The sequence below is a fragment of the Cottoperca gobio genome, chromosome 2, assembly GCF_900634415.1.
Source record: "Cottoperca gobio chromosome 2, fCotGob3.1, whole genome shotgun sequence".
NCBI lineage: Eukaryota > Metazoa > Chordata > Actinopteri > Perciformes > Bovichtidae > Cottoperca > Cottoperca gobio.
The window spans coordinates 7,925,384-7,950,481 of record NC_041356.1 but is presented as its reverse complement, the minus strand read 5'-3'; the positions used below and the strand labels follow the sequence as shown (position 1 = coordinate 7,950,481).

General features: G+C 42.1%; 1 protein-coding gene across 9 annotated transcripts in view; it reads left to right on the top strand.

The window, feature by feature from the left end:
- LOC115018292 (interleukin-1 receptor accessory protein-like 1) overlaps positions 1-25,098 on the top strand; it is a 244,447-nt gene that overhangs the window by 164,194 nt on the left and 55,155 nt on the right. For all 9 annotated transcript variants that reach the window (XM_029447269.1, XM_029447274.1, XM_029447272.1 and 6 more), the window contains one exon: positions 3,216-3,290. In XM_029447269.1, coding sequence (XP_029303129.1) covers positions 3,216-3,290 — 75 coding nt within the window. The remainder of the gene's footprint in view (positions 1-3,215; positions 3,291-25,098) is intronic.

The following is a 25,098-nucleotide window of genomic DNA, read 5'->3' as shown; positions in this document are numbered from 1 at the left end:
GTGCGTCTGTGTGTGTGTGTGTACGCGTGCCTTTCAGAGCGGTGGGCTCCCACCGGCGTACAGCATATCAGCAGCGTGCCCTTGATTTGGATGAAAGGCACTATTTCTCCTAGATTTAAACAGCCTTCTCCTACTTTTCTTTTACCTTTTAGCTTTAAAATGAGCTTATTAAAAAATGTGCCAGAATGTTGTTTACCTTCCGTATTTGGGATTTCACCTTAAACTGGCTCAGTGCAGCCTGCATATCAAAACAAGACTTTTAACAAAAATTTAAATGCATCAATCTCATTAGCTTGAATTGTAAAGTGAGGTTACCGCAGTGAGCACCATGTCACGACTTTTTAATTGAGACTCAATAGATATTTGCTCAGTCGTCACAGTCGGAGGACGTGACTGAAGATCCTCTCCCGACTATAATGGACAAGATGTTGTCCAGTGGGTACTTATGATTCGATTGTGCGGAGGCTGACACCTCCACATTTCAGGATTAATATCCAAACGCTTAATTTTTGTTCAGCTCATGCACATATAAAGTGTCAGACACCAGATGGCACGGTGAACTTAAATGTGCTGTGTCGCTTGTGTTGTATTAATAGCACGTGACTACATGTCTTGGTATAGTCGCCAGGAGCAGCGTTGAAGCTTTGAGGTTATTTTCAACCTGGCTGCATTTTCCATTTTCCAGTTTTTCCACATCCTGCCAGTGATTGTGTAACTTCAAACACTATCATGCTTTCCTACCTGCAGGTGCTACTGGAGGCAGTTGCTAGGAGTGCTTTACTATAATGCATAACACTTAGCCAAATAAATCTCCAACAGTTAAAGAAATAGGGACACATTTAACAGTCCTGCAGTTATATACTGTATAAATACACTTATTCTATTCTATGTATTCTTGTTTTATCATGGATGCAAACGTATAACTTTCAAATTCACTTTAACAATATAAGCATCGAGCCGTGGCTCCATGTTTGATGTTTGTATCCCCAGCTGAGCTCTCTTTTCATGTTACTATAAATACATGCAGCCACATCCCTTCCCGTGCATCATTTCCTCTCTTCAAAATCCAGCATTGTCTTGTGGAAGACAAACCATCAGAGTGGAAAAACTCTTTTCAAGTCATAATGAAACAAAATAATATGAGCATATTTCATCAAGAAAAAGGTAATTAAGGTAATGAGATTTCTTTACGCAGCACTGAGACACGCCAGGCACAGGCAAAGGCATAATTTGCTAAGGTTCTTTTTTGAATATGTAATTAATGAGCTCATATAGGTATTTTTGTTCCTGCTTTCAGCCCACTCTTAACAAATTGCATGATTATTTATTTGAGGCCACATTATGGTTTTATCCGTCAATGGATTGGACATCCTGAACAATGTGTTCTTTAATCAGCACGAGTGAGTGCACACCACTGACACAAAGCGCCTTTTGAAATAAGAAGAACATCCAAACGAATCAAGAGCAGCTACCAACACACAGGGAAAACATCCTCACACTGAATATGGTCCCCTGTGTGTTTTAAATATTTCGCCGATAGCGTTTGGTATTTGGAGTTGAGCTGCTCGTCAGACGTATCTGCTGGAACAGTCTGCAGACTTTTGTGGTTTTCTAAGATGATGCTTTAAAACTCTGCAAAGCTATAAGTCTCATCGTCTTCAGCTGATTACATAGTGTCAATATAAATCGAGCCAATCTAGGCCTTTCTGTTGCAATCAGAGGCTCAGCATTTGTCGTTCAAAGGCTTGAAGTGGCCTATGTTTAGGTTTACCCGACAAGGAATATGTTCAAATTTAGAAGTAACATAAGGTTAATCCAGAAAAGCTGTCAGGAGGAGTAGGAGTGATGCTGAATGGATGGGTCAATGAAGCACCACATGGGTCTTGAAGAACCACAACAAAGGTCAAAGTAGTTGAAGCAAAGTTTTGTAACTGGCCTTGTCAAGACAGAATCACGCCTACAGAATCCAACTTAGTTGTGGAAAAGTGCATTTCAAGGGTCTTGCGGTTGCGTTATGAAACTCTCAGCTGTTATGTATGGCAAAAAAACATGACACAAAGTTATTCATGAAGAATAACTGAATATATAAACGGACGACTTGGAAATGAAAAAGAATCTGAAGAATGTAAGTCTGTTAATCTGCAGTTGTTGGGATAATAACTGGCCCCAAGGCTTTATATCAACATGCAACTGTAGCTAACGCTGTCTGCTGTGGTGAATTATATCACCAGAGAGCTGCAGCGTGAACTCTGAAAACCTTCCTTCCGTCGCTCCTCTCACTCAAACGCGGCCGGTTCTTCCAGGTTTAGCTCGGCAATCGCTGCTCCAGTCAAACCACGAGTCATTTGTACTGAAACGAGCCTCATCCCTCGGAGTATTTCCGAGCATGCACAGATAGAAAACCTCTCCGATGCCACTTTGAAGACTAGAACCAATTAGGGAATCATTATAATGAGGAGCCTCTAAGTGCACGTCTTTTGTTACTCAGCAGCTGTCTAATTGGAGTTGGAGTATTTTCGAAGGGCGTTGGGACGAAGGCTTTTCTAATGTAACTGTGATACACTTTTAGATCAGCAGCAAGCCACCGGCTGACAATTTGAGAATATCCACATCGCTTGTGCAGAAGGTTATGTTTTAGCTTTTTGTCTTTTTCATTATTCTTGTTATTCTAAAAGTTATTGTAATCATTTATATGGTACTTCAGGAAACCTCCATGTTCCGGTCATATTAGCTGCACGCAGCTGAAAATACTGCATCTCCTGCAGCAGCTCTTAACCTTCCCATGCCCACTGCAGCTGTGAACAATTTGTACCTTAGGGTATACTGTAGATTCAGAAATGGTTGACTAGTTACACAGCTGCAGTATATACAGTACAGTTTGTATTGCGGTCCATGTCAAAGCCACATACATTATCACTTACACACTCATTTTCACGAGCAACGAATAGCATTAGTGTTGAAGCGGCTGCTTCTTTGAAAAGCGTGTGCATTGATGTTTTCAAGCTTTGAGTGGGTAATTCTGAGTCATAGTAATGCATCCCTTTCTTTTTTCTCTCCGTCCACTCTTTAAATATTATATTTCCATGTATTTGTTCTCATTTTAGTGCAGCCTTTATTGTGGTCTTTAATGAATAAATCATTCTCCCACTGTCCACGGGGGAGAAAGATGTGGAACTTAATGTCCTCTTCCTTTCTCTCTGTTTGCCTTTTCACAGCTCCCCTGACAGACAAGCCGCCAAAAATCCTCTTCCCGTCGGAGAGCCAAATGAGCGTCATAGAGATGGCAATAGGTAAGGAGACTTGTTATTACTCGCACTGATTATTCTCTGTCCGTCCATCGTGTCATACTTGTGACATATGCCTGCTCGTCACAATGGCATCGCTTCAAATTTCTAGATTATTCGAAGCCATCGAAGCCAATTCCCTGAAAGTAGGTCCCGTTCTACTTAATGTTGGCTTTGTTTGAGCAACATGTCAATTCCTTCCTTGCTGTGCATATACGGTGGAAATATTGGGGTCAAGTGATTGTACCTACTGAAGATTCTTTATATAAAGACGGGGCCTATATTCCTAATTGCCCCTGTTTTCATTATAGGTTTACAGTAGTCGATCATGTTTAAGTAAGGGTCGTCCCTGTTGTCAGATCTGCTCCCATTTTAATTTGTCATAAATGCCGTTTGCTGTTTATGCAAACTCATCTTATCCTCCGGGTTCACCTGTTGTACCGATGAAATTAGTGCCGATTATCCCAAAATGTTCTTAACAGAATCACATTACACTCACCACTCTGTTGCTCCGAGTTTCTCTTTGATTGAAATGCAGTTTTTAAGCACTAAGTCATTGAAATTGCTTCTACTTTGATGTTTTTTTTTTTTTCAATCACTGTTAAGCCACTTAATACTCTCTGTACAAATGTTTCAAATAAAAGACTTCCAGCAGGTCTTTTAAGGTGAAACATCTGCAGGAAGCCACTGAGAGGATCTCAAAGAACCAACACAATAATGGCAAAGCAGGATCTCATGCCACACGTGTGGTTCAGCCTTTTACTGCGTGATACTTCTAGGAGTTGATACCAAAGTGCATGTTCAGTCGGTTGGAATGAATTGTCATCATTTGTGCATGAAAAAGAAAGTATTTCCGTGGGTATGAAAGCCACGCCTGTTGCTTTTTGTCCTCCTGTCCTATGGAGTGCATCCACATAATAATTACACTGATCACATTTATCTTGGTTAGCTTGTGCAACATGGATGCTGCTTGTGCCTGTTCAGCTCTAATGAGTCAGTAATGAATCCAAGTGGTACTTCTGAGAAACCGTACACAATCTCCCTTCGCATTACCTTCAAATTTACGACGTGAGCATTGCTTCAAATGATTGCCTCCATATCATGTGGCTGCCTCGGAGCGGCAGTCTCCCGTTTGCCTTACCAGCTTTTGATGCACAGGGGCTCATGGGAAAATTCCCGCTTTGTGCCTTATTGGGTGAGAGCTCAGCTGTTGGTGGAAGGAAAAATGGGTCATGATGGAGGCTTCCTTTGAAGTCAATTTGTCATGGGCGATGAACACAACTGGCTCGCTGAGGTAAAAGGTGGCAATCAGGAAAATAGGCGCAAATCATTGTAGCTTCAAATTGATGATGGATAAAAGCCTCTCTGGCTTTTTTCATATAATTAAGTTTTTGATAGAGATGTTCCATCCATTACCTGATAGCTTAGAGAACAGGCAATAATGGTCCTACCAAAAGACATGTTGCTCCTTGTTTAGACTATTTTGTAACTACTTTTAAATTCCCTGTACGAGAAGTTCAGTTTGGATTTTCCTCTTGATTTTTAGTGGATACGGATTAGCAGACAGCGTTTTTATGCTGCTCGTTCACTTATGCAACCATTGATATTCTACGCAGTCAGCACCTCTGTGTACATAATGTATGAACAACTATTTGATTCTATTCCTGTACAAGCCTCTATCACTTCCTCTCAATGTTGGGCTAGCGTGCTCTTGTCATCCACAGAGAGCCCAGTCAAATGCAGCGTGGCAGTTTTGGCGGAATTTTAATATTCATTCTCCCCTGAAATATAGAAGCGTAAAAGGCTTTCGCTGACAGTTAATTAGGCAGGTGAGAGGGAGAAAGCGAGCGGAGCGGGGAAAGGCGAATGTGGAGAGACACTTCTCAGGCTCTTGTTGTGGAACTCAAGGGACGGACAGAGGGATCTGTAAATGGGGGGCCCCAATTAATCAGAACACATTGTCTGTGGCCCACTCTCTATTTTGTCTCCTAATAGATGAGGTTCCTCAGGTTATAATTGATTAAATTTAAAATACTTGATTAAAACATGTTGTAAAAATGCTCTTCTCAGCCCTCGGCGGACATGTTTTTCCACTGATTTCTCTGTGGGACCGATCAGTTACAGTTTGTGTCTGTAATTCGGGCTGAGAGTTCAATGCGCACTGCTTTCGCTCTGTCTTGTGCAGATGTAGAATAACTGTCTACAGTCAAGCCAAGCAGATTAACTGCAGTGCAAGTCTGTTTCTATTAGAGTGCTAATGTGAACAGTTTCTAAACACTAAACACTTTGACAACGGGGGTGATTTATTTCCTTAAAGGTTCAAAAAATGATATCTTTGTGTATTGTATTCTGTAGTTATATATCTCTCTTCTAAATATTAAATATAAATAGGACACTCGAGCTCAGCCAGAAGAAGCCCTCTTCACATTCTGTTGATGATATGAGTTTAATGTTTTAAAATCTGGCACATCTTACACATCGAATCTTTAGTGCATTAACATGTGTGTCTCACGTTATGTTGCTGAACACAGACACAAACCTGCTTCTTTAGACTTTATGCTGCTGCCAGGTTTGATTTGTTATAGTTTTCTATGCAGGACTGACGAGTCACTTGCAGCTTCACTTGTCTACCTATTCTGACATTTTGTTTCTAGTTAGATTGAATTTACGACCATTGTTGCACTCTGTTTGGGATGCTCATTCTGGGAATATCCAGCAAGTTCCCCCTGTGATCTTGATTGGCTGTTAAAACTTCAAAACCTTTCAACTTCCTGAAGAAATCACACTTCATCCCCTGACACTTGACGTTACGACAACGAAAGCTAGTTTTCTGAAATTGCAGCAGGGAAAGAACAAGGTGATGGTGTCTGAGTCTCTTTGCTAAATTTCCCCCGAAATCCACTTTTAAACTCTCGCATCTCGCTTTTCAGAAGCCATGCACCTTTTGTGTCATACTGTTATGCATCAATCTGTAATATCCAATGCATCCCAAGAGTTGTTTTGTGTTAAAGTAATTGAATTTATTCCTTTGGTGTGTTCACTTTCCCCAAAACCGCCTGGTTTTCTTGCCTCAGTTAGTAACTTGTTTTGTTTCCCACAATGCCTTTTGGGACCCCTTTTTAGAGGATTTGTTGTTTTCATTCAATGATGGGAAGTAGTGCGGCAACTAATTGTGAACACAGGAAGGGCTCAAAGGTCACAGATACACCTCAAAACACAGGCTTTTACTCCATTTAGGCTTCTGTCCACTGACTATCTCTGCATAACTTCAAATGACGTTTGTGACGAACATCAAAAGATGCTTTGTCTCTTTGATTGACATCAAATCTACATATGTATCATTGTTTGCTTTTAGATTATTGAGTTATTACATATATATATATATATATATATATAGTTTGTTCTTGTACTGCCAAATAAGAAAATGAGAGCCAGAAAGTACACAGTGGCGCAATAACCTGAGATTCAGCGAGAATTGTTGAAACTCTTTCAACTTGAGCTCCCTGCAAATCCCTGTCATATTAGTAGTAGTAGAGCATCCAACATATTAATTTTCGCACCGCTGCCGAGTATTACAAAAGGCATTCTTTTAATTACATGGTTTGGAAATGTGTATCACTTCCTCTTGGAAAGGCTCATTGTGGAAATCTCTTTGTTCTGCGCAGCCTCTCTATAACAATCTGACAATCTGCTCTCCTCTCAGAGGTTGAACTTTCTCATTTGTTGCTTGCTGAATAATAACAGTGTAAACTGGATATTGGTTTTCAGTCAGTCATCGGAAGGAGTCGCATTGTTTAATGATAGAGTATGAACAGAGGATGCCTCAGAAGAAAACCATCATTATCCTGAATTGAATTAGAGTTTGCAGTCCTTTGGTAATGACGAGGTTAGCACATCAACGTGTTGTTATTCTGGTGCAGGCCAGGGTGTTATGAGACTCCCATTTCCTCTAAACCATCACATTAAAAGACGAATACAGATCCTTCTTTAAGTATATCTCTACTTCTCCTCTGCAGAAACAGAACACCATTAGGAAGAAATGATGAACTTCTACTCACATAGAGTATAACCTTTACTTGACTTTATCATGAATGTTGAGCACGCCATTATCCTGGAACATATTTCTTCCTGTAGCTGTATGGATTTGATCTCGTAATGGTGTCATGTTTGGAATCTTGTCACATCAATTCAGGCTTCATTTTCAATATCCAACTGCTGATATTGATGTCTTGGACGTCCTGCTGACGATGTGCTGTGGGATGAAGGCGCACCATGCAACAGAGAAGTAGACGTGTGCAATAGATCATGTTCAAGGTAAATACCAAGAGTCCTGGAGAGATGATGTAAACGTCAAAGGGTCAGGAAGGCGTGATTATCACTTGTGGGTTTATTGATTTTGTTGTTATTCTCACTTGTAACATAGAAACCATGTGTTGTCTTCACATGCAACTGCCCACTTTGTAGCTCAGCTTTTGACTTTGTTTTATTATTCTTTATTAGGAAAGGCACATTTATTTATATAGCACATTTTCAAAAAGGCAATTTAAAGTGTGTTACATAATGTAATAAATACAATATATGTTTGAAGGGCACAAGAGACGAGAGCTTATGTCTGTAGCTAAGGACAAGGATGAAAAGTATTTGGCCCTAATTTACATAATGCTACATTAAAGATAACTTTGAAATTAAAACATTTGAACCTAAAACCCACTCAACTTTGCTTTGATATGTACAGAATTGTCATTTTTTATTTATGGACGAGGCCATTTGTGTTTGTTTTCACTTTAACCCAAAAACCACCAGCCTTCATGGCACAAATACAGACGTGCTGACATTTTCCCGCTCAAATTTGAAATTAAGCTAATTTTTAAAAGCATCAATGCAGCAACTCTGTGTTATATTCAGTACATTCTGCAGCGGGTAGTCTCGATAAGTTCTAATCGAACCAAGAGATACGTTTTAGTTTCACAAAGAAATCTCACAAAGAACAGCCTCAGTAACACCTATCCCCAATATCACACGTACACACACACACACACACACACACTCTCAGTCTCGCATACACACCAGCTATCCCTCTAAATGTCACAGACTCGGCAGAACGCTCCATCGATGCCAAAGGTTCAGAGGCCCTAGGATCAATATTACATCATTTCTCTCAATTAGGGCATATTTATTCCCCTCAAGTTATTGTACATCTGCGAGTGATCCTATCTGTATTCCTGGCAACTCTCCAGATGAGTCGAGGCCCTGCAGGAAGGGGAAGACAGAGTGAGATAAAGATGAAGAGAGAGGAGGAAAGAGAATGAGAGAGAAATTAAGGGAAGGGGGAATTTGGGCGAAGAGTCGGAGCAAGGGAGAAAAAGTGAGCGAGATCATTTAAGATTCACAGAGGGGATGAAATATGGTGGTGTCTTACCTTGAGTTATTACAGATGAAAGTGGATACAAGACAGCACACTGTCCCTAATGGTTAATATGCCCTGCAGCGTGGAGGCATAAATCGTGACTGTCATATTATAGGGAGGGGTCGCTGCTGGTGATTGGAAAGGATTCTTGGCAAAGGAGTGCTCCCATTAGTGTTTTACATAAGTACGGTAATGAGGGGGACAGTCTGTGCAAGGGCTTCAGGAGACCTTGTTGGCCCGCCGGACCATAAGTTTACTCAACACTTTGAGGAAACTCTCCAGAGCGTGACCGCAAGGCCGATATCATGTCCCATTAAAGGTCGTGATTGACCTCCAAAGTGAAGCCGTCGTCCCACATTGACTGTTCCCCGCTCTGCTTCCTGTCAGCGGCTCCCACCTGCAGCCGTGCACCTGTCTCCGCGAACTAAGAGGAAAAATGGTTGAAGGCATTTGCTCTTCTTAGCAGAAAATAGCATCAAGAACTGGCCGAGGCACTTGAGTATTAAGATATACTGCCTCGTGTCCGTGCCAGCCGTACTTCTCGTCTCTGGATAGACCTATTAATCATACATTGGGCTTTGGCATGTAGTTTACAGAACGTCTGCTTTGTTGTTGTTTTCTATTGCTCTGTTTAAGGGCTAAAGTGTTCCTGCGTTGCACTTGCATGTAGGCAGGAAGGTCACGAAACTTCTGCCTTTTTCAGACTCTTATTGTTTAGCAGATTGATAGATTATAAATCAGCTGGGAGGGCAACCGACCTACTGTCAAAAGAACAGGCGGTCCATGAAATATCTCAAGTGCAACTCGAGTAATGTGGATGATTAAGAAAAACTTGGTCGTGGTTTTGACGAATCTGCCAGCTGATTTTGCGTAGACTCGTCTGGTGTCACCACAATATCAATCCTCAAACACTACAGCGCTATTGTTCCGGTTTAAAAGTGTGATACCCCTGCAGTCATGGTGGCATTCTTTCTTGTGCATTCTTCTTTGGTTCACACGATACATTACAGTTCACCCCAGCTTAAGATTTAACAGCTGTGGACGAGCTGTTCAGGCTGTCAGAGCTGCAATAGCGGTGTGTGTACGACCTGATGTTTCAGTACAAAAACCCCTTCAGGCGCTTGCTCTGATTGTTACTCTGGTGCTTTTGGGTTTCTTTCAGCACAGTGTAACTTTAAAGCCGCACACTCTTTTGGGTTATCATTGAATTTTGCTTTATTTAGCCTTTCTCTGACTCGTTTCTTCAGTGCTTCCACAGCACATATAGTAACCGAGTGCGGTCTGTGCAGTTCCCATCCAGCTGTTGCGCTATCAACAGCTGTACACTTCAGATCTGAGCTAGAATTTTTAATTGAAAACCCTCCTCCTTCCAAACACACACTGCCAAGTTTTCTTATGCTTCTTCCAGCACCGTCATGTATCAGTAGCTCCTGCACTCTAGCAGCAATACACCCCGTCTGATAGTCAACTTCATTCAAACACCGGCATATGGATTGCCGACAGGAGGAAGAGTCACTCTGCAACTTGTTCAGCACTGTGTGACAGCTTGGCACCCGAGAGCCACCTGCTTTAAAGTTAAACGCACCTTTTTAGTGTGGCAGCTAAGCACAGCGCGTTTTACAGCCAACGAGATTAGCCCTCAGTTTAACCTCAACACAACGGTGTCACCTTGCTCCTTTGTGAGCCACTATTCAAAATCTTCCACTGTTAGCAGGCGGAGGAGACATTCATTTGCTCTGGTGACTCGGAGATAATCTTTTCATTCTAATTTATTAGGTTGTTTGATGCATTTTCTTTTGTAAAGATTTATTTTATCCATGGATTTTGTTGAGCTTTTTCCCCCCCTGAATGCTAAGAGAAGCAAAGCAGTTTGCACTTTTACTTTTCAACAATGTATCACCGTCTCAGGCAAAATGCAAACCCCGCAAACTTTCCCCTCCTCATCATCATTCACTTGACGGTGCATGTGTGTTGCCTGTTTGAACTAATCGCCCTTGCTGTATTTCCAGCCAAACAGGTGGCCATATTGGTTTCCTTCCGGCCACATTTATGTCCAGGTTGGACAGAGATGACAGTCTCTCCTCTACGCCCGGAGTGTGACCTTGGTTGGGCGATGCTCCCCTCGGTACTGTCTTTGGTCTCACATTGGTATTTTGGGCCAACTTCTGATTGTGTTTGTGCTATTGTGTGTGTGTGTGTGTGTGTGTGTGTGTGTGTGTGTGTGTGTGTGTGTGTGTGTGTGTGTGTGTGTGTGTGTGTGTGTGTGTGAGAAACGGAGAGAGATAGGGTCGGCGTCTGATGTCTAGCCAGAAAGCTAGAGGGCCAGGATTACGGTCAGGAGGGGAAGGAGATGACAGTGGCAGGAAACTTAGCAAGTGACCCATAAGAACGCATGAGAGCACAGATCTATGATGTCATGACACACACACACACTATATTTGTGAATAAAAATGCAATATTCTGTATACAAGCTTCGAGGCACAAGCTAATGTTCAGCGTTCGTCTCACACTCACACTCACATAAACAAAGGGTTTATGAAGCTTTTACCACCTCACGCTGTCACCTCAAGGGATTTCTATTTGCTAAAGCGATCTAATATGCTCCGATTTCTCCGCACAGATACAGTATTTGTTCATTGCTTCTACACTTGAGGTTCTCTGGTTGGTCCGTGGGCAGTCATGCTACACGGAGAAAGAATGTGTCGGAAGAAATGTTGTGGATATGTGTCTCATAACTGCTGTGAGTCAGCCAACACCTTGTTTCTATACCTTGGGTAAAGACAAAATAGCAGTGGGTGGGATTATGACACGCTCAGATAGGCCCTGACCTCTACACGACCAGAATAGAATAAAATAGAACAGATATAATAGAATAGAGAGCGTTATACTCACCTCTACAGCTTCCTGTTATGCATCATGATGACATTTCTTGCACTGATTAGTATTATAGTAATTTTTGTGACCTGGTTCTAACCACTATCAGGATTTAAGAGTGCCTTCCACCCTATTTAGTGACTTTAGCAACTCAAAAATAGAGCAGTCTCACTCTGCATGCTAGCTTATGTGCTTATATGTACATGTATATATGCTAATTTGTCCGTTGTGTGCAGTTGAGCCATAGCTTATGAGTAGTCAGTTCCTCCCCGAGCATTCTGGGTGAGAGGCAGGAGATGTACTAGCCAATATACAATTCAAAATTGTTACTTCACAGTTCAACATATCCCTTTTGGAAGGGACCAAAATGTTCCAAACAATGAAACCAAATTGCCCAGAAAATGTTTTGTTGTAAAAAGATTTCATTCCCCCCCCCCCCCCCCCGGTTCCTCGTGAGAGAAACCACAGCCACTGAGCCAGCAGTCTTGGCAGCACTCAGGTTTAATCTCTGAGACTCAGGCTAACCGTAACATGGAAGCCTCCCTCTATTCTTTAGCGAAAGACACACAAGACTATTCCCTCTCCCTGCCAACCACAGGGCCGATGGAAGATATTGAGCATCCTTCCATGCAGTGACGCAGTATTGATATTGATTTCAATTATGACGGCAACATACTTAAGACAAAGTGTTTTTCCGAGGACTTGTGCATCGGTGGATACTTGTTCCATTAGTTCCTGCAGCTGGTGGAAAGGCGTCAACAACAGATATTTTCTCAAAGTAATTGTCCCTAACAGGACTGGATTGGGCTTTTTTCTATTTCCTATCACTTGCCTTCAGGTTTTGAACATTTCCGACGGATCTACTGTAAAACGTTAAATTGTAGAAAAAGCATAGAAGGTGAGGAGAAAGTAGTTAAACCACTTTCCTCAGACACAGGAAAGAAGACACGGACAAACCACGACGAATTACGTGACTGGCTAAGCTCCCTTAAGGCGGTATGGTTAAGTGTAAAACCGCTTGGATGTGGTTAGTCAAAAGGGCGTCATCGCGGTGGCAGTCGCATGGTTCCAGAAAGGTTGTCCAAGTATTCGCTCCCCTTCTAACACCTCGGTCTTGATTGCTTTAATCGCTGCTTCATCTGTTAACATTTTGTGCTCTCTGTCTGGCACACTTTGGTGATTTGATTTATTATTTTACGACTGAGGAAGGTTTACCTCCTTGAACACAGATACATAAAAACAGACAGGAGGCTCGTCGTACAGACAAACAGGAAGAGCTCATTATGTCTCTCCTTTTACTTCTTAATTTGCTTGTCTGTCACTTTTACTGTCTCTTCTTCTCTGACAAATAATATTACAAGGCAAACAGTCCCATATGCAGCCATTATCATCCAGATCCAATTCTGTCACTCACGCGGAGTTTGTCTGATTGCCTGAGTGGTTCTGTGCTCTTGCTGTAAGTGCAATGTGTTTGTGTTGATGCAAAGTGTCTATGTGTATATCAGTCACTACAACGGGTTAAAGAAATATGCAGTAAATCAGTTTTATTTATCTATTTGGAATGCTGTTGAGCATTAGCACACACACAAAATGCTAAACTTCTCCCCAAATTAGAAGTCAAAGAGCAAATATAGAGAGAAACCAAACTTAACGAGGACTCATGTGCTGCCAAGGGCTTTTTTCTCTTCTCCACCACCATCTCCTCCGAAGAGTAAACTTAAAGATTCAGAGTCTGCGTCTTCCTGACATCACATGCATGTTTTATTGATAATGAGGACTTGCAACTTTCAGCATCCAAAGCGTTATCTCTTGTTGCCACTTAGGGCCATCAAAGTGCAGAAGTGCCCAGTGCAGCCTTAACAAAGAGCATAAAAGTCGGCGTTTACACCACAAAGTTACACCAACAAACGTCTTGAGTTTAGTTTATTTGGCAAGCAGAAGTAGAACTTGGCCGGGCCATCTTGCTGTGCTCTTTCTTTTTATACAGACACGCAGATTATAAATTCAGTGGCATCAGAGTATCATAAATAAATCAATACAAGAGGAAAAGTATCACAGAGGCAACATTTGGATTGAGTTGATGCTACTGGGGACATTTACGCCTTAATATTAGGTCCACCTTCTAATATTGAGTTGTAGAGCATTTGCATAATCAATAACCTGTCTCCAATGATAGGGAGAGTAGATAAGTAAGGTTTCCCTGATAAACCTAATTAGACCATTTCATAGACCAAGCAGGTGGCGCTGATATTCAACACACTAAGTTTTCTTGGATGTGTGAAAGAAAAATAGCACTAACCTATCAACACCAGGCAGCTTGAGAGTCCCCAGGCTGTGAGTCGATTGCTGCCAAGTCGCCCCTCTGTGTGTGTGCGTGCGTGCGTGCGTGCGTGCGTGCGTGCGTGCGTGCGTGCGTGCATTCTGTGTGTGCAAATTGGTGCGTCTGTGGTGCTCTATTGTAAAAGCTGTGTGTGTTTGTTGAGTATGTGGATTGTCCCAGTTTAGAAGACCCAGAGCTATGACTCATCAACTAATAAAGCAGCAGGCGAAAGGGTGTGTGTGTGTGTGTGTGTGTGTGTGTGTGTGCGTGTGCGTGCTTGTATTTTAATATGTGTATAAGGGGAAAAAGAAACATAGCAAGAGTGAACCAGGGGGGGCGGTCGTGATAGTGCTCTCACTGCTGTAGCTGTTACACCTATACACATTCCGTGTCTTGCTTCCTTTCTCATTAGTTGATACAGCAAATCCATTAAGATAAATACTCAAACAATGTGGCACCCTCTTATCATTTCCCTTGTCAACTTGTCTGTGTCCTTAGTCCTCCTCACTCTGCTGTCAGCTGAGCGGTTGCTCTTACTCTTTCCTCTGACAAAGATGTCACAGGCAGTACAGTAGTTGCAGTGTTATGAGAGGTTGTGGATTTGCCAGCCGATGTTTACGCCGATAACATTTCCTGTTTTAATGTCTTTGCTACACACGTGGCTGCTACAAGACTGATAGAGACACTAATGTAAGGTAATTTCTGCTTCTTAGTGTTTGTTCAGTTGATGCTTAGAGTTCATTAGTCACCATTAAAGGTGCAATGCGTACTTTCTGAGCGACCTGCTCCAAATCAATAGGGGTCAGTATTTGACCTCTTGTTTATATTTCAGTTGTAAGTTTGAGAGCATTATAGTATTCTCCAGCTATACATCTCTCTCATCTAGTGTTGATTTACTGTGTATTTCTTCACTCCTGTCAGTCAGTTCATGAGACCAGATAAGAGTCGGTCTAAATAACACCGCTATCTTACAATCTTCATGTGGGGCTAAGATATCTGTGTTTACTGTGGCACTGGGGGCTGCGCGGTCCGTGTAACGTTCCGTTTTGATAGTTTGCATGTTGGCTTGGGCCGCCGTATCTCGCACCACCGGGAGTAACAGCGGGATGATGGAACTCTGCGTCTAACCTGCGTAACGGCAGCAACAGAAAGTCTGACAATCTGGCGAGGAGTCGGCTGAATCGGTGCTATCTGCCGACTGCAAACGGAAGATCTGTCCGTCTCCCGTCTCTCTCTCACACACTCTACTCCCAGCGGAGCAGCCTCCTGGCAGCGGTGGGAACGAGGTGAGGCGGCGAGTCCTTTTCTCGTTTCTGCCACTTTGGATTTAATCAAAACAAACTGTCAAACGTGCAGGGATCATGACTGTAATGTTGACAAGCCCTGAGTCTGCCCGAGTCAGGCAGCTGTACTTCTTCTCCCTCTGTGCTGAGCCGACTGGCGCTATAGTGGCTCAATATTCATCCTAGACATTACGGAGCAGAGCTGTCCGTTAGATTTCAGTAGATCTCTCTGCAACACAACACGTAGACGTCTTTGACATAAAGTCAACTCTCTTACCTCTCCACACTCTGTTTTAATGTTTAAATTCTGGAATATCTTACACATTGAACCTTTTAAATACAGTTAACATTATTATCAGTGTTCTGCAGAACGGTCCATTAAATATAATGGAGTCCAATTTCAAGTTGGACTAGCTCCAGCGTAATAATAGAGCAATGTTACATGTCACTACTTACCCACTGTTAAACGATAACATAATGCAGTTGTTGAAACAATGAAAAGACCATGAAGTAGTATCTTAACTCCCTTAATATATTGTATTTCTTGTTGACACTGAATGCTGCAGCGGTGGTATAACACTGAGAGGCTGAAGACGAGAAGGCAGCATGTCTGATAGCAGAGTAATCTCACACACAGAGTACAAGGCCTCGCTTCACAGAATCTGTCAGAATCTGAAAGTAGGTTAAGGCTTTCGCAGTATTGATGTTCCTCCGTTAGACAGGACGTCCAGCACAAACATTCTGACGGGTTATCATGGTTGTTACCATTTCAACTTGGCCTTCACTAGCTAATTTTCTGAAGGTGGGTAATAATGTCCGCTAAAAGTCACTCATGCTGAAAACAATGGTTGGCAATAGAACTGGAAAGTTTAGCCTTGTTGAAACTGACTGCAAAGTTCAAAGGTTATCTCTGCAGGAGTTCAGTAACATCTAATAAGCTACGTCTATATTTGACAAAGGGAGATTGGACCTTCAGTGTTTGGCCTGGGGTAACATTGATTCTCATGATCTACTACCGACTGAATTGAATCTGTTGTAAGGTGGACTTTGGGCAGAGCTCAAGACATCTTGCATTAGGATGGAAGTCACGTTAATATCAACATGTGTCCATAGTGATCGGACGTTTTGTTTGTAATAGCCTTACTATTGTATCGCACACAGCATCCCGAGCTCCCGTCTGTAAGCATACCTTCTCTGGAGGGCATACAAATCAAGGGCATACACCATATCGTGCTCAAACACTACGTCATTTTTTTTAATCTACAGAGGTGAATGACTCATCAGCTGACAGGCAGAAGCAACGCATCCCTAAAGGCACGATCGGTAAACACTGAATCAAATTGGATCGTGCCGTTCGTCTGCGTACGTGTACATTTACGGGTTTCCTCTGTAAATGAGACGGCTGCATGCGTACACAGCGGCATCGCATCTTTATATCTCCATGTCATTTTTGTCAGGGGAGCATAATGCGGCGTATCTGCGCTCATCCAACAGCTGTCAATCTGCCAGCCGCTCGACATTCATCCCACGTGTGGTGAAGAATACCAATGCACGTCCTGGGGTGCTTTGTGTGGGAATATGTGTGAGCTCACCCGGTTAGACATCGCGTAGTGGAGCACTGTAGAGCACACGCACAAAAGAGATATGTGCAGAGTTTAGTGGAGAAGGGTAGACGACCGCCACAGGCCCACTTCCTATCGGCCATGGGGGTTGGTTTCATATTATAATATAATGATATTGGTTCAACTCACTTAATGAGTCACATTATTTCTTACGTTCAAATGGGTTCTCAGGAATTAAATGATATGGAGGAACTGTTGAGTTCTGTATATTGCCATCGCCTTAAGCATGAGAGAAAGAATAAGAACTGTTCCTTTACTGGCTGAATGCTCAAAGATGTAAGGTAGACGAGTCCAACCCCAACTTTAAATAAGCTCTGATCACCCTCACCAATCTTGCATTATATACAGGATATGATCGCTCTACCTTTACATACATATGGATGAATCTGCCTCCTTTAGGAGATTTAATTTGCATCGGGACTTTCCCTGTTTATCACTTTTCCCTCAAAGATGAATTTGCATAGATTACCATTACGTTTTCAGCCTCCTTTTGTGCTCCATCCTCAGGTGGATAATGAATCCTAAAGAGAGGACAGTTCTTCAAAGCACGAGAGCCAGCTCTGTTTTGACTGACCATCTAGCATAGCTCCCAGGCTTCAGTGGTTTGTTCTCCTTTGGGTTATTTTTGGGTCTCATTTTTTGTAATTTAAGTTTTGTCTGTCCTACTTACTGCATTCCCCAAAGTGAACTTGAGGCCTTTTTCAGCCTGATCCAGATTTTCCTCCCTCTCTCTCTCTCTCTCTCTCTCTCTCTCTCTCTCTCTCTCTCTCTCTCTCTCTCTCTCTCTCTCTCTCTCTCTGCCCGTCGTTCTCTCGCTCTTTCCGACTCCCTTCACAGCCATCTGTTCATGCTTGTGGCATCTCTCTATCTGTCTCCCTACCCTGCCATATTTCACTCTTCTCCTCTCAACTCTCACAACATTTTTATACTTGCTCCCTTTTGTGTAGTTTTCCTTTTGCTGCCTTTCACATGTTTGTGTCATTAACAGCCTTTCTGACTTCCTTCTCACAGGCATTCATAGTTTCTCTTTCACTCTCTATCTCTCTCTGGTAGCATTCAACAACCTTTGCTCTTCACGTTTACCTGTAATGTGTCACTGTTGTACTCCTCCAATATGATTTCCTCCAGGTTAAAGGAATTATTGTACCTGTTACCTTCACGAAGAAACATCCAGTACATCTCACAGGAAATCATCTCAGCATGTTTCAGTTTAGTCTTTTGGTTATACAGCCTGTGACTTTACGTTCGCCGCTCTCATCAACCACGTTTCCAGATGCAGCGGGCAGACTGTAAGCCCAGCACAGAAGAGCAGACAGACAAAGTTAGCAACTATCAGGTGAACATACAGCCAGATATTTCTCTCAGGTGGAGATTAAATTACCTTCCAACCACGTAGGAAGACCAAAACAAAGCTAAAAGAGAGAGAATATTGGACATTGGAGAACATGAATGGTTCTCCAATGGAATAGCCATGCTTTAATGTGTCTGCAGGATAAGTAGAGATATGAAGACAATTGTACAGTTGGTCTTCGAGTCGTTCTGCTCGCTAGTGGTCAGAAGATCCTCAGTGGAGCTTTAAATATAGAGGGTGCAATCTGTTGGTATAATATCTCCTTTAAAAGCATGAAGCCAACCATCGTCATCATTATATGCCAAACAGAGTTGACGGTGAATGACGTTCATTTAATTTCTCCATTGATCTTTCAGAATCTGACACACTAAATGTCCTATTGTGTCAATCATCTTGTAAACATGTGTCGAATATTGTTTCAGAAGGCCGATATCTCTTAAACAAATGTTTGTCTAAAGGGCACGTGAGGTTTTGACGAGTAAGGGGAAATGCATCAGCAAGTATCTCTGATCCATGTTGGTGGGTGATGTCTGTGTGACGTCGTCACATGCGTTACAAACTGCAGAAGCTGTTGCCATGGAGATCCTTCTTTTTTTTTTTTCACTAGTGAAATGCGGTCAGCGCCTGAAGCAGCGAAACAAGTGTGTCAACCTGCATAAAGGCAAAGAAGCGGCACAGTGGAATCTTTGAGCGTCCTTGTTTTTGTATGTACGTGTGTTTATGTGCAGAAATGCATGTGCGCTTTTGTGACATTTCTGCACTCAACCCCCGCTCACCTCTCTTGGCTGACAGTCCACGCGCAGTTGTGTAGTGTCTGATTTGGTCTTGACTAACGCTGTGTTGACTGGTAAATAAATGGGGGCTATGTATGTGTTACTTGGCTCCTCAAACTCAAAGGAACATCCAAGGTCTGTGTGCTGTCGTTTTCCCCCGTCTGTGAGTCTTTGAAGGCTGTGAAATCTGCCTGTCGGCCAGATGTATTCGTGTCATGTGGGATTAGCTGAGCGTCATATTGTGTAATCTTAAAGTGTGTGTGTTGTGTCTATTAATGTAAATATGTACGCGCGCGCGTGTGTGTGTGTGTCTGCCTCTATGCACCACAGGGATGGCAGTTTTGTTAAAAGAAAAAGTGCAGATTGCAGCGCTCAAACTCATCCATCACACAATGTTAACATAACAGATTTGTATCCTTTTGATAACAAGGAACATTCGCAATGATGTAACAAAGCGTATCATTGTACACACACACCAATATTCACTTGGTCTTTGCCTGCACTTAACCTTTCTTTCGCTCCCCGTGCGCTCTTTCTCTGGCTTTAATGCAGCCACGCGCACATGCTCTTCGCCCCTCTTCCTGCTTTGTTTTTGCAATCTGCGGCAACATTAAGTCTCTTTTGATTAGCAGGAGGTAATCATCAATTACACATGCAAGTGCAAATGCGCGTGGAACTTAATGGACTGCACTTCCTCTGGATTTAGAGGCGCTGTTTTCTGAAACGGTTGATGGTAATTATGGCTCCATTTTGTCACACAGTGGGAAAGATAATGGTGCCCAATGTTTGTCCCCAAATCTTTGCTGCAATTACAGCCCAATGGTAATCAATTTCACCGCACAGGCAAACAATGGAGGACGAGCCTCTTATGCAACTGAAGTCATGAAACAATAGAGCAACGATCAAAGAAACTTAGCTCGGAGTTGTTTGGCACTGCAGCACAGAGAGCATAAACATTTTAGACACCTTGTATTTGTTGTATGCAGAGAAAGGATTCCATATTCTGCTCAGCAATTAAACATGATTACACATCATTTATTTATTCTGTCTTGACAAACATTTGGCCCATCCTACATGGGATTACAAGACCCCACTATTTTACACACATCTTCAGGAGCACAAAAGAAATGGAATCCTAAATGAGCTGGTGAAATTGAAAAAAGATATTAAATATGTCAGGATTATCCCAGTATATGTAGTATTTATACAGTTAACTGCCTTTTAGATTTTTTAAAGATGTAACTTTCCTGATAGTTGGAAACCAAAGTGGAAATAAAGGAGATAGAAGTGACTCCCTTGAAGTTATACAGTCATTCACCATGTAAAGTATATTTTGCCTCCCTCAGGTGTTCAGAGCCGCAGCGTGGCCCTGACATGTCACCCGCACCGTACTGGAGGTCTCCATCACCTTAATGGGCTGTTAAGCATCATTACAGCCTCTGTGACTTTAGCTAAAACACAGCCAAGGTTATCGATTCAAGGTGTTCGGGCGGAAGCGTGCGTCACAGGCCACAATCGCAGCTGATTTAGAGAGTGCTGGAGGAAAAAGTTAAAGCAGTTAAGCACACATGAAATGGTCTCACAGAAAACTAGCGTTTACGGGTTCAAGAAGAAATTAAGCAAAGATTAAACGAAAGGAAGTTAAGGAGGCTTGTTATGGGTATTGATTGAGATTGATCTTGTCATCAGTGTTGTTATGATACTCGCCAGGACATTAAACTAGGGAGAAATGCATTTCCTCATGCCTGTTTTCATGCCACCGTGCGAAAGCAGCGCCATCTTCATTGCTTTGTCTCCTATTTTGGAGTCGTCTCTGTCTCTCATTCGGTGCCTGTCGGTGTGCTTGATACGTCACATTGTTTAACGCACATCATTTCTGATTTAGCGCACCGTTTAGCATCCAGGTCAGTCGCGCGCTCCGAGCGTCCTCCACCCCCCCCCCCCCCCCCCACCCCTACGAGGCAAAAGGAGACGGAGACACAGTTCACCAGCGTTGGGTCAAGGTCATAACTCACTGACCATAATATACAAAACACAGGAGAAACACAAGACTGGGACAAAAGTTCTTCTAATCACAAAGCAATAATAAGAATAGACGTAAAAAGAAATATCATGTTGTTTTACCATGCTTTTAAAAGATATGCACTGATGTGGCTCTTTTGCATAGTCGAGTAGCAACAGCCTCAAAAGCACCGTAACCTTTATTTTTAATTGGTATGTTTTGAGTAGATAATTTATTCACTGAACATTGCAATTGTAAGGTTATTCTTCCCTGCCAAACCTCAGCATCAGAAACAATGATGCCTCTGTGTAGTTCAATGGCGGCAATTACGGTGGGCTGTGACAACTCCACTGAGTTATCTATAGCCACAGGTAGAGATTGACAGAATTTGAAGGACTTTTCTATCGAGCAGAGCACACCCAAGAAACAGAAAACTCTGATTATCCCTGGGTTTAACAGCAGGGTTATAATCTTCCAGCCCAAGGGGGAATGGCTCATTCATGGCTTCCCCTTCTAATGCGGTCCACACTCAACAGTTGCATTTCAGTATAACAACACAGTAATTCATAGTGATAAGGGTGCAGCAGTGCCTGAAGTTGGTCTGCTAACTGTAGGACGCATGTGTAATTTGATCTGATACTCGGGGATTTCTTTGTGAAATATAAATACAGAGGAATTTTATGAGTCACTCAAATATATTTCTTCTAATTTGACAATAATAGCCACGCCAGTGTCACGATCCAGTAAGTCATGAGGTCTATTCGATCAAATTATAGCAAGTAATATGACCTGGAATTGCCTCATTCTATCAGTTATCACCAACACTCTCCATAATTATTGCTGGTATGTCTTTTGTTGCTTCGTATCTGACGAGTCTGTTAGTCTGTCTCGTGTATCACCAGCAGGACCACGGCCACACTTTCTGTTTGAAAGGTTGTGCTCGGGCTCATGTTGTTCTTTGTATTATATTGAACAGCAATGATTCTTCAGGCCAACTTGCAACTTATTCAGCCTGTTCTTTCTTTAAAAAGCATCCTGCTTCCCATTGACAGTTATACACCTTCTCACGTGAGGACCTTTTTAAAAGCAAAGTCTTCTACACAGTTGGCCATTTTGCAGCTCCGCGGCAGCAGTTGACGGACATGTGGCATCGTCAAGGGAAATGTGCAATAGTTGTTGAGGGCTGGGAGACTGTTTCCTTCATTGAAGGGCTTGACAGCAGTGCAATCTACATTTAATGCAGTAGACACTTCTATCAGTTTTATTTATTAAATCAATACTATGAAGTCTCCAAAGCTTTCTCTGCTGCCTTTGGTGGATAACACACAGATTCTTTTAACCTCTTCTCCTGGTCAGATGTCCCCCTTTGTACATTTCTGGCCACTCCATCATCTCTCTTTTTAACACCTGAGGTGTTTGAAGAAAATCCATATTAACACTGGTTGCTTTCAGGCACTAGAAAAATAAACTTTAATGTCCACAAATGTACGAGGGGGGAATAATGTTGTTTTGAAGTTATGGGTCTAAGCAGATTGTTAGTGCTTTGGAAATGTGGAACTTCAAAGTGACCCAGTTTTTCGGATAGCCCTTTTTGAGTTCTTCATAAACGCTCCTGCAGCATAATGAAATTTGACCGGAATTCTTATTATGGTGCAAATCTACAATGAAAATGAATGAATCCACAAACAAGCTGATGGCACCGTGGTTTCTCAAACAATAGGGCGTGCGAAGGGCTCGCCGCGTTTGACCGGTCCAATAATTTAGCATGCATAACCTCGTTTCGAGATAGTGAGCAAACACAATTATTTCCAATTAACAGAAAATGGGTGTTGCTACAGTGTGCATCTGTAGTCTGGGAGCAGCGTGTGTGTGCACATAGGAGTTTGTTTGCTATTTCAAGCAGTTCAAGAAGCTGGTGAGATTGCCAGGACTTTGCACAACTGTGTCAATTCAGTTAAATTCAGTTCTAAAAAGTGATGGACTACTGTAAGCTTTAGCTGAACTGGACTTGAACTTTGAAGTAGAGTCATACAAATCACACTGTAAACTAACTTCAGATACATATTACAGTGTAACCATCATTGCTGATGAAATTCACTCGCTCGTTTCTTTTTGTGATATTGTTACAACGCAGCTAAACACTTGAATGATCTTCACAAAAGTAAAACAAGTAAACAACCCGTACCTAATCAGGAGACGTGTTTCCCGCTCGTGATCCTCTTCCACGCGCTCGTCCAGCCGTCTAATGATGATGTCTTTAAAGCAACATACTCAAGAGAGCCTTGGGAAATGTAGGGAAATTAAATATGCTGTTGTCATGTTTGTTCGGCAGAACATATTCTGCCTTTAAGTGAATACAAACGTGATTTTCTTCTTCTTTGCTAAGTGTGATAATGGTGTGACAGTTGCTACACTTTGCATCTTCACCTCTACCTGGCATTTTATCTTCTTATATAAGAAGATCTTGTCAGTGACTGTGTTTCACAAGCGTTAAAAACTGATCAAGGTCTCATTTAACGATGCTTTGTAGCACCGAGGATTCTCGATCGACGTGAATTCCTATGTGTCACACTGTTGATGTTGGCAGCCCAAGGCCAGTGCTAGAATATATCTTATTTTCTCTGCAGAAAAGAGAATACAGAGCCTGCTGTGTCTGCTTTAATTATACAACACAGGAGATGATTTAAAAGCTGCTTTTGTTATTTCATTCACCTTGCAGTATCCGCTTTAATGTCATTGCCAGGACTGTGGTAAGAAACTCCATATTTCTATGACTTTATGCCATAACTGGATTAAAACCAAGCCATTATAAGAACAGAACAATAACCTTAGTTTTTAAGCTTTCATCATTGGTTTTTACATTATTTGAATTGTATTGTTTTGTTGTCATTTTTTGCCTTTTTCATGTGAAGCACTTTGGGCTTTATGTTTGTATGAAAGGTGCCATATAAATAAAGTTGAGTTGAGACTCACCCCGGTGAGTAGTAATTGTGTTCCCTTTTTTTTTTTAATTTGCCTCACGGTGAATTGATTGAACAGCGCCTGTTGAGTGGAGGAGTGGGAGGTAAGGCGAAGGATAAACAAACAATTGTGATTATTGGGAAAGTTGATTGAGAGGACACGTAAACGGCAAACAGTTGGAGAGCGGCAGCTGAGTTTGCGTCCACTGCTTAATGAGAATACATTCTGCTACTGTGAGCTGTCGCGTGGCCTAAGTGAGATGGCAGCTGAGGCTTTTGATCATTACAGTGTGGATTTAAATAGATGAGTTAAAACAAATAAGCACCCTAATTTTCCTGTCAAGGCATATTCCCGCCTTTCTGACAGCCGCTTATTGGTTGATTTTAAACCACGATCTTAGGAGAGGCTTTATCTGCCTTTATATTAAACCGATTATCCCATCCAGCACAAATATAGAACATTTGTGCCACATTTATTCATAAAACTTACCTGGCAATTAGGACTGGAAGGCAAGCCAAACTGTCGAATTGCTTACCAAAGACTCTTGCAGTGTGCGTTCAGCTAACATTATTCTAAGGCCAGACATCATTAAATCCTTTAAACTCACCATGAGCCTTTTAAGCACACTTGTCTGGAACTCTTAGGTCCACTTGTCTGGCCGATAAGACCTTTATGAGACTATATTTCATGTTTTACCAGAGCACCGTTGAGTGTCAGGGCTAATGCGGGGTGGCATTGATATAGGAGTCTGGTTTGCACAGATTACAGCGCGATGGAGAAAACAAGGTTGCTCATAAGAAAGTAGATTATTGTAATGGTAGCGTTTGCTGTGCGATATGAGGCAAAGCAGCACAGCAGGTCTGCAGAGCTGTTTACTGCGAGATGGAAGAGTTGATGGAAGGTGCCCTATTTGAACAAAAGAAGAAATGCGATCTGTTTTTCACAAATGTGATCGTTAATCACAAAGAAACATATTTTACATTTCGCCCATAGCAACTTCTCCCCTCACCCTAATAATATAATTTAATTCATGGGGCTCAACACCTCCATTATCTTGTGATGAAGACGCATGAAGTTATATTCCCCCAGGGGCATGTGGGGGAACATGTTTTGTGATGTCAACACCAGATATGGATTTTTTTCTCCAGACTTGTCCTTTAATTAAATATTTGTATTTACGTCTCGACGCTTATTTGATGCGTTACGTGTGAAAAATAATTC